The 10,348-nt window shown below is 40.4% G+C and overlaps 1 protein-coding gene across 1 annotated transcript; it reads left to right on the forward strand.

The window, feature by feature from the left end:
- The first annotated feature begins 923 nt into the window (after nucleotides 1–923).
- Nucleotides 924–9,063, forward strand: LOC111225866 (protein LBH). Its single transcript, XM_022750904.1, has 4 exons — nucleotides 924–1,150; nucleotides 6,409–6,487; nucleotides 7,407–7,581; nucleotides 8,616–9,063. Exons 2-4 carry the CDS (start codon nucleotides 6,410–6,412, stop codon nucleotides 8,681–8,683), a joined length of 321 nt encoding a protein of 106 aa, XP_022606625.1. The 5' UTR covers nucleotides 924–1,150; nucleotide 6,409; the 3' UTR covers nucleotides 8,684–9,063.
- The last annotated feature ends 1,285 nt before the right edge of the window (nucleotides 9,064–10,348 follow it).

Consider the following 10,348-nt stretch of genomic DNA (forward strand, 5'->3'; position numbering starts at 1 on the left):
TATGATACCTAAATATACTGTGCAGCTATAGATTGCTAATACAAAATATGATCAACCAATAAATTATGATTGTGATTATTATAGGGTAATGGTGTGTAAGGGGGGATTCACAAGCAGCTGTGTATAAAGTTATTCAAATGAGCTCCAACTTTATCATCAGCATCAGTAATATAATAAACATTATTCTCAAATATTATTTATCATGCATAATGCATAGTTTTACTTTAGATACTTCAAGAATGTTTTGATGCTAATACTTTTGTACTTTTACTTACATTTTACATACCTCCATTGTGGTATTGCTGCTTTTACTTAAGTAAAACATTTGACAACTTCTTCCATCACTAAAGGAGACACAAAATGATCATAAAGAGATGTAAAATGACCGAAAAGAGAAGTGAAACAACCACAAAAGATCCTTGTAGGTGGGTCGCGGGGCTTTTTTCCTGTCTGTCCAGGGACACATTGTCTCATAATCCATCAATGAAAATGTATAACAGCTATGGGCCTATTAAAATATCTAATATCTGATCAGACACCTCCTTCATGGTATTGCTGGTGGATAAGAATCTTAACATTTAAAAACGCCTAAAATTTTTGCAGATTACTGTATATCCACTTACAGGAGAGAACGTGGATAATACACAAAGACTACTAGGCTTCTAAATACTAAAGTTTAATAAATCAATAGAAAATAATAAACAAAACAAAAAAAACATAAAACAATTTTGGGATGTTTTCATTTCCCTTGTAAAACGTTGGCACTTGCCCCTCCAATCAACAACACTGAAGAAAAAAAACTGCCCAACAGTTGAATCTAATCGCTGACCCGTGTCCCAAACTCCCCCCCTTCATAATCCGAAAGTTTCCGACAGTCGTTGAAGGCAGCACCGGTCCTGCTCCACTGCGCAGGCTCTGAACACTTTGATGCGAGCGGCAACTTCAGCGGTAGCCCAACGCGCCCCGCCGCCTGTCGCCCACAACAGCCCGCATCATCATCATCATCATCATCACCATCATCACCACCACCATCATCATCATCATCATCATCATCCTCCTCATCATCAGCAGCAGCAGCAGCATCAGTGTGATGAAGCAGCGGAGGACGGAGACCTTCCTGCTCTGAGACACTGGATCAGCCCGCAGACAGGTACGGAGCTTTTATTCGCCTTTTTACCACTCTGGAAACACTCAGACACCTTCATTCTTCATGTCTAACTCTGACCTAGAAGCTGCTTTTATTCATTTTAATAAAAGTAACTGAAGACTGATGAGTTTAACATTTAAAACTGCACCTTAAAGGTTCAGGAAAATTCATTAAACCTGTTTTACCTAGTGGTTTTCTGCGCTGGAGATGCTCTCAGTGTGTGGGATTGTGTGCAGAAAGCTCTCATCAGCCTGTGTAGTGTGTATAAGTGTAGGTGTAGCAGAAGCTGTGTTTTATATACTGGTATTTAAATCTATTAATATTATCTGCTACCTGTTGTGCGCCATGCAGGCAGGTAAACCTGTGTTCCATACCTGCACATTGTGGGCATTTATTAACATTACATATATTCAAAATGCATAAAGATGCATGAAAAATAAGTTTATCTGCCATTTAATCATCAACAAAGTGCATCTGAGTCAAAAAAATAGAACAGGAAATGTAAAGTGGGGCAACAAGCACAGCAGAAATCCAACTGAACTGCAACAAGCAACAGTGGAACATTTTTTCAAGGCTGCATGGTCAGTAAAGGAGAATATCACTATTTTTGGCCATAGATTGGATTTTATTTTTTTTTTTTCATGTCCTTGGGCAGTAAAAACTTCCTGGATTTATCCAAGGATCCTGCATTTGAGGAGGTGGCGGTGGTGCTGCTGCTGCTGCTGGGTCTGATTTAGTTGCAGAGATGGAAAAAGTGTTTGAAGTGAAGCAGGGGCGATAAGAGGGGAGAGAGTGCAGCGGTCATTCCTGCATTTCACCGTACTGTATCTGCACTAAAATGAAACAGTGGAGTCGAGCTGATTGTGTGTGGTCGTGCTGGAGGATGTCAGTTTTTGGGAACTGCTGCCCCTTTAAATGGACAGTCACCACCATGATGAATCTCGTGATGGACAGAGAAGACAGAGGAGGAATTTTATAATGTGTGAGGTCACACCATATACATCTTTCAGAAAGGATGGGGAAGGAAACTGGCTGCGAGCTCAGTACTTAAATGGAGATTTGGGTGTGTTTTAGCAGAGTGATTTCACTGTACATCAGGGTGCTTTGGCTTCTACAGCTGATTTCATATCTGCAACTAATTATTATTTTCACTATGGATTAATCTGCTGACTATTTTCTTAGTCTACTTAATGTGAAAATAATGAAAAATTCTTGTTGAAATTTTCCTGAAACCCAATGCGAGGTCTTCAAGGCTCAAACATATTCAGTTCATTATCACATAAAGAAAAGAAAAACAACATTTTTGCTTGAAAAAATTCTATTGACAGATCTATCAAATCAACTAATCATTTAATCTTTAGCTGATTTAGACTTTTTTATTAAATTTATTAATTATTAAAGTAGTTAAACAACAGATATTATTAAATAGTATTTTGCCTGATTAATCAATAAGTCAGTCAAAATAAAAGTAATTGATGATGAGTTTCGATAGTTGATTAGTTGCTATGAACAATTTAATTATTAAATTTTATCAAATAATTCAGACTTTCAAAGGCTGTAGGAAGGATTCAAGCAGTTTGTAACTAAGTACATTTACTCGTACTCTTGTACTTCACTACATTTCATGGGGAACATTTTACTCCACTATTTGAAAGTTATAGTTTCTAGTTACTTTGAAAATTGCTACTTTTGCTCAAAAGGAGTCGTTCAAGCTTTTGTGAAATATTGCACAACCATACAAAAACCAGAGTGTAAAACAATAATCCGCCATTGTACGTTTTTTGTGTGTGGAATTACGTCTTTGTAGGAAACCAATGGAGACTCTAAGAAGTTACTGCCTCCAGTAAAGACATAGAGCAGCGGCAACTGTTGCATTTACGGATTTTAAGGATTAAACAACCTAGATATAAGGTTTTAATTAGTGAGCTTTCGTTGGGTTGTTAGCTTGTAGCTGTAGTGTAGTTGTTTAGACAGAGCCAGGCTAACTCATAGGGATGACAATCATCAGCTGAATCCCAAGCCTCCTTCAGCTTCAGTGAGATTCAGCTTGTTAATCTGTTCGGACCAAAATTTTACTGTCGTAGTTCATTCTCACGGCTCTCACGGCGTCATTTTCAGCCACAGCTGGTAGAGAGCAGCTGGTAGAGAGCAGCTGGTGAACATAGTGGAGCATTTAGCAGCTAAAGAGCCAAATGTTTCCCTCGGGAGCTGGTGGAGACCAAAACAGAGCTAAAAGAGAGAGAGGGAACACTGGACTTAGACTCTTGAAGAGGACATAAACATTCAAATGAATGTGGATTTGAAACCAGTAAATAGACATATTTAACATTAAACAGTATTTAAAAACAGTTCTTAGTTTCAGGGTTCATGGCTCAGGATTCTGTTTTTGAGTTTAAGATTAATTCTTATTTTTGTGTTTCAACACTGATTTACTGCCTTAATCAAGCAACATCTAATGAGTCAAGGGACATGAACTCTTCATTTCACAAGAACTTTAAGAAGGTGAAACAATCTAAAATAAAGTGGCTCTCCAACCTAAAAATCCTAAAAAGATAACATCCTTGGATCGGTCCAGGATTTTATTCTATACCAATATATGATTAATGTCACATATTTTAAACATTCAGTCACCAGTGGAAACACCTGCTGCTGCTTCCTCTTCACACAGCTAAAAATGTGGGCACTAGTCAGCAAATAAAGAGAGACAAGTGTCAAACATTTGATTTCTCTGCTGAGGTAGGAGTGAAGCGGCTTCCTGTAAACAGTCAGACTTAAACACATGGATAACCTTGTTCATACCTAATGGTTCAAATAAGGCATTATTATTCAGCTGAAGGGTAAAATAAAAAAAAGGAAAGACATGACTGAGGCGTCACGCCTGGCATCGACATTTAAATTCTTGTGTCTGTCACGCTTCACATCACCGCACTTCTGAGAAACAAGCTCAGACTGAAATCATGTGCAGGGCTCCACAGGCCTCCTCTGCAGTCGCTACCTTCAGAGCAGCAGAGCCGGATATAAGACCGACCGGAGTGACCGCACAGATTCCCTCCAGAGGAACAATGCCAGCCTCTGATGAGGAATAAAAGGCTGCATTGTCTCTCTGCCGCGAGGATGAAGGGCAGAAGCAATACCAGGTTTCACAGAGAAGTCTCACAACTACAAGGCCCCGTCCTGACGGCGGTAATTGCTACGTAACGGCACACATGAATACCCCCCAAATCAGCTCTCAGCCTCGTGCGCTCAGGCAAAGTGCACTATTCAGACAATCAGAGGCATAAAATCTCAATCGCTCGTCCCCATGGCAACAGCAACTGCCGGTCTGATTGTATGGAAAGTGGTGTTTCTGATAACTTGTCACATGCAAAGTCTGCGTTTCACTAGTGAGCAGAGGACTGATACTGTTGGCTGTTTTTTTTTTTGTAACACAGATTTTTATCAATGTCACTTTAAAACTGAATCTTTCCAATATCATTTTGCACCTACTGTCACTTTAAGAAGTTAATAATGCACAACCAGGTGTTCTCATATAGGAAAATAATGGATCAGGCAGAGGTGACGGATGCCATGATGTTTCCTCTGCTCATAACATCAGTTAAAGCTGCTTCTGTATAATCGATATTTATCAACTGACAGCGTGACAAGGTGAAAAGGGAGTCATTTCTATCGCCTGAATCTGCAGCTTGCAGAGCTTCACAGTGAGTTTCAGCTCATTGTTTATCTGAATAGCAAAAAAAAAAGGTCTAAAAGCCACTGTCCACTACCTGCTCAGCACCAAACAGACACAGGTAGAGACCAGCTGGTGAACAGAGTGCAGCATTTAGCAGCTAAAGCGCCAGATGTTTCCCTCGGGGGCCGGTGGAGACCAAAAACAGAGATAAAACAGAGTGATCAGGTGGTTGCAAATGAACCACCATGTTGCTCCATTACTACTGGGTGTGTGACTAACCAACTGTTTCCTCACAAGTTCAACGTGTCACCTTAATCATGTTGATATGTAAATGTTGCATTCACAACTTCTGCTGTTTTGTAGTTTGCTCTGAAGAGACTGAACACATACTGGTGCCTAGCTGGTAAAGTTACAGTAACAGCAGGGTGAATGCAGTCATGGAGGGATATTGAACCTCAATACTTTATATCTTTATCATCATGTATTGAAACTTGTCATCAACAACCTGTTCAGATTCTTCTTCGGTCTTCTGAAACATCAAGCTTGGCCTTTGGGTCTCGTTGGTCGTTGAGCGTGTTGCCACAACGAGTTCGGGGGTGTTACTCAAAGGTGCTCTGTGGAGTTTGTGACCACCAGTTGAGCTGTAGAGTTTTTTGTGAGTGGGTCCCTGTTTTGTTCTGCACAAGGAACCACGCACGTGCCTGTGCAGGTGACGACATACCTTACGACCACCCCTGCTTGATATCCTGTTGGTGGTGCTAAAAACAGCTCAGACCTGCCAAGACAAGGTGTCCCCTGGTACTAAGACATTAGCAGCAGATCCTTAAAAGTCCTGTAAGCTGTGATGTGGAGATCAGTTTTATTCCAGCACATCCCCCAACACCCTGTCACCAGTTCATGTCAGTAGTCACAACTGCTGCCGAGGAGCATCCCACAAGCCTTAGAGCCTTGCCCAGTCGCATGGCCATAACAACCTCGACATGCACCGTTGTTAGGAGATAATCACCGTTATTTGCCTCGTCTGTGAGTGGTCATAATGTTTTGGCTCATTGGTGCACAATTCCTGCAAATGGTTTCACACTATTCAACTGATCTGCAGAGGAAATACAGCAATGAGGAAATATACAGCAGTGAGGAGGACTGTAAAACACGGATGTAAACAACGCAGGTTTTAAAAATATTCAAAACGTTGGCTTTGCAAATGTTTTACGAGGAAGGATGAGGACTTAACAGATTAGTTAAACCTCAATGATAAAGTAGGATCCTTGAAACAGTTAACTGTGCCAAAATGATACCTGAGTAAACTGCACTGATACCAAAACATCCCTTTTTAATATTTTGCCTGTGTTCAAGTGTGATGCATGATGTTGAAATTAGAAATAATCTAATAAATGAAGTAGCGGACAAGAGTCTGAGCAAACATCCTCAAACGCTGCACTGACCCAGAGGCTGAATCTGTGTAGGTAAGAAGACCGTGAACATTTAACAAATCACATCTGTCAACTTAAGACAAAATGAGCCAAAAGAAGCTGAGAAACACTGTATAGACGGATTATTGATCGCTGGCAATCGGCATGTGTTTTCCTTTCAGGATGACCGAGGTGATGAACTCTCTGGAGCCCGGGACGGAGGACTTCAGCGGGGGAGGAGCAGGAGGAGAGCAGGCCACAGTATCCTTTCCAGGTGTGGGTGTGTGTGTGTGTGTGTGTGTGTGTGTTTAGATTATTTCAACACAGTCTTGTTTTGTTGTTGTAGAAAACATACAGCAGTGAGTCAGAAGAGTGAGCAAGAGTAAAAATGTGGGTTGATGTGACTGAGGTCATTTTAAGCTGGACTCAGTCCTGCTGTGAGTAAACGGTGTGTGTCTTATCCAGCTGAGCCACATGGACGAGTGAGTGACCATCTGCTACTGTAAAGATTTATTTTCTAAACGTAATGTATCATCATGAAGCGAAGTGTGAAGAGTGATCACTTATGTTTTGTTTTTTTGGCGCCAGTGAGTTAAATCTCCCAATTTCTCTCTGTGCTGGTGACGTTTTTTAAAAAAGTAACTACATCCTTCCTTAACTCATGCAAGACTTTTAATAATAGTCTGTATCGACATTGTGAACACAACTGCAGGAGAAACAGTATCACTTACACAATATAAGATTTCTTATTGTATGTTTTATTATGCTAGAGTTGGACACATTGATTGTTGGGTAGTTGCAAGGTATGACAAGGTGTGCATGTCACATTTGGAGGCCTGCTATTGGCAGATTCAGAGCATTTAGAGCAGACATAGCTGTAGTCCTCAGTTTAGTTTTATACATTCCTGCCCAGATCATCGCTTTCAACAATGTATGAAGACATAATTTAATGTGAAATGTAAAATGTCGGTGATAGGCATATGCACATTTGAACTAGAGATTTGTGGGTCATCTTCAAGTCCAGCTGCTAATCTGCTGAAGCTTTCATCCGACACACCGTCTGCAGCTAATCCGATTTTTACCGCATTGTTGTTCTTTCACATGCGGCACGACTAATGTTTTCTCCAAACTCCCCCAAATATGACAACCCTTCAGTTAACCTTACATAAGCACTCACCAGCTCTTCCCAGATACCCATGAAAGGTATCCAAAGTTGTCCAAGAGGCTTCCCTCCATCGTGGTGGAGCCGACGGACGGAGCCGAGGTGGAGAGCGGGGAGCTCCGCTGGCCACCGGACGAGCCGAGCTCTGCGGACGCCCAAACTGAAAGACAGAGTGCAGAGGAACAGACTGCAGGTGAGGAGTGTGAAGTCGTCACTAGTTTGTCTTCTTTAATTTGATTATATTTCATTTAGGTTCAGTTACGGCCAATTAGAGGAGAACCAGGGCGTATAGACACAAGTCACATGGTCTCATCAGCAGGTGTTCAGCTAAATGCTATGTGTCAGTTCTGACTTCCATATCCTATATTTGTATATTGGGAGGTGAACTGATGCATTGATTGTCAGGTATTTCCATGGCAGTATTTGATACCATCCTTCCAATGAATAGAACTAAATGAGGAAACACTCTAGACCATTGAGATGGTGTCATAAAACTTGGGATACATTTTTTTCCCCAGTCTTCGTGGCACCAGGCAGGGATCTACATCTGTCTGCCTCTGGTTGGGCCTTTGTGTTGCATTCATGCAACACCGGCTTCATGTTGTAAAGTGGAACTGAACAGCACGTTTGCTTTGAAACGTTTGTGGTTCGTGGTTCTAACTTTAGTGTTGGGATATTGTTCGGCCAACCCAGTTCAGCTAAAGATCTATTATCTTAATGTGGATATTCTTATCCAGGCATTTCTTTTATTCTTCTATTTAGTTTTACGTTCATCTACTTATGTACATTTATTATCCCGATTTATTGATTTAAGAGATATTTTACATTAAACAAGGAGTGCATCAAACTCAACTATGAGAGGACTCATGGACAAAAATATCTTGACTGTTGCAGAGTTTGTTTCTTTTTACCAAGCATTTAAAAGATGCTTGTAGCCAAAAATAAATGTATAAATTATAAAAGAAAAACAAGCAAGCAGGTATCAAGCAGGTATGAACGGGGTCCAAGCCCCCCGAGCCATACGCGCCTGTCAAGGTGATGCAAGTCGTCCCTGCAGGTCCTCAAGCGCGATGTCTCTGAGCGGTCATTATAAAAGGAAAATAAAGGGGAACATGTTTGTGTTCTTTGCTGCTCAGTCAGAAACTAAACAATGAATGTTTAGCTGTACACATGCCGAGAGTAATTTGAAAGTCTTGTGAATAACACAGCGTCTTCGTGTTCTTCCAGATGAGGAGCAGTCGAGTGTCGGGGTGGATGAAGAGGCTTCAGAGGCGGAGACGCAGGACTCCAACTGAGCAAACTCTCCTCCTGCGAAATCCACTGTTTAACTGTGAGTGCGTCCAGACTTGGATGAGTTAAAAAGAGTCCCGTAGGAGAGCACGTTGTGGGGATAGAAAGATCACGGAGACGGAGGAGGAAGGGTAGAAAAAAAAAAAGATTCCCAAACCCCAGTTCACAGGGGGCTTGGAGCCAAAGTCGAGTCGGCACCTTCAGAATAAATTTACAGAAGGTGTTTTTCTTTTCATGTACCGTGATGATGAAGGCGCTTTTTTCTGTACACTAATAAAGATGATTGAAGGGACCAAGTTGACAACCTCCAGTTTGTACTTTTACCTTTTGACTAAATTTCCTTTTCACAAGAAGTTGTCTGCCTGGAAACGAAAAAAAAAAAAAATACTATAACTGTCATTAGCAGACATGTTTTTAACGTCAGAATTTCCCCGTTACATTCCAGCCTTGTGATTTTGATATAAATACACATTTTTAATTTGATAAATTAAAGTAATTTTCTCTCTCTGGCTCCAAGCCCTCACCCTCCAGATTCCCATGATATCATCTGCACATCTGATCTGGACAGATGTTCCTAAATGCTGTCTTAAGTATTTAGCTCATGTGTGCCATACTACTTCTACTACTACTAATGGTAGCTACTGTATTTTGTGCACAGATTTTACATTAACTTTAGATTTAAATTACATCACTGTTTGTTAAGTGCTCACTGCTGTAGTTTGGTGATCTTGGTCTCACTATTCACTTTGTAATAATAGCTACGATGTTTTAAAGAGAAGTATTTAACTAAAAACAAATTCGACACTTTATTCGATGTTATGACATTCTTTATTATATTATAATATGTGAGCAGTGTCTTCATGCAGTAGGTGTTAAAGGGAATGTAATCGTGTTCTGTTTTACTTAAGATATTGGAGCAATATGTTCACAGGAATTTAAAGGTAGTCTATTTTGTTACAGACTACAGAAGTAAAAAGAACCAGAATATTTTAGATGTGTGTCGCTTGTCACAGACATGATATTTTTTAAAATACTGGAAGCCTAAATTATTGCACAAGTAATAAACCTTTTCAAAATTCTTACAACGTTCTTTAATTCATTGTTCCTGTGGTTTGTACTGGTCGAAGCGAGCGTTAGTTTCACTCTGACTGGTTGAGGATCTTTGCAGCTGTAGGTTTTGACTGATGCTGAGACACATCTGGATCCAGCAGATGCAAATCTGTAATATAACAAAAAATCAGTATGTATAACTGTCTGGACTGACGTATGTATGCAAGTTAAACAGTTCGACCTTCAAAATAAAATATTAGACAACTAAGCCACAGAGATGTAAAACTACTACAAGGAGATACAAAACATCCACAGAGTCACAAAACGCAGACAGAAATAAAATGTCCACAAAGAGACGTTAAATTACCGCAAGAGACAAAATGACCTCAGAGACGCAAAACATTCACGAAAAGATGTTCAATTACCACAAGATGCATAATGACCCCAAAGGGACCAAATGTCTACAAAGAGATATTAAATGACCTCAACAAGATGCTAAATGTCCACAAAGAGACACAAAACGTCCAAAGAGATATAAAATGACTTTCGGTCCGGGGGTCTTGCCTCTGTGTGAGAGTAATCTGTCCATGGTTGTAGCCATGAGTTACACTTATGTGTGG

The sequence above is a fragment of the Seriola dumerili genome, unplaced genomic scaffold (assembly GCF_002260705.1).
Source record: "Seriola dumerili isolate Sdu_G_001 unplaced genomic scaffold, Sdu_1.0 BDQW01000149.1, whole genome shotgun sequence".
NCBI classification, from domain to species: Eukaryota; Metazoa; Chordata; class Actinopteri; order Carangiformes; family Carangidae; genus Seriola; species Seriola dumerili.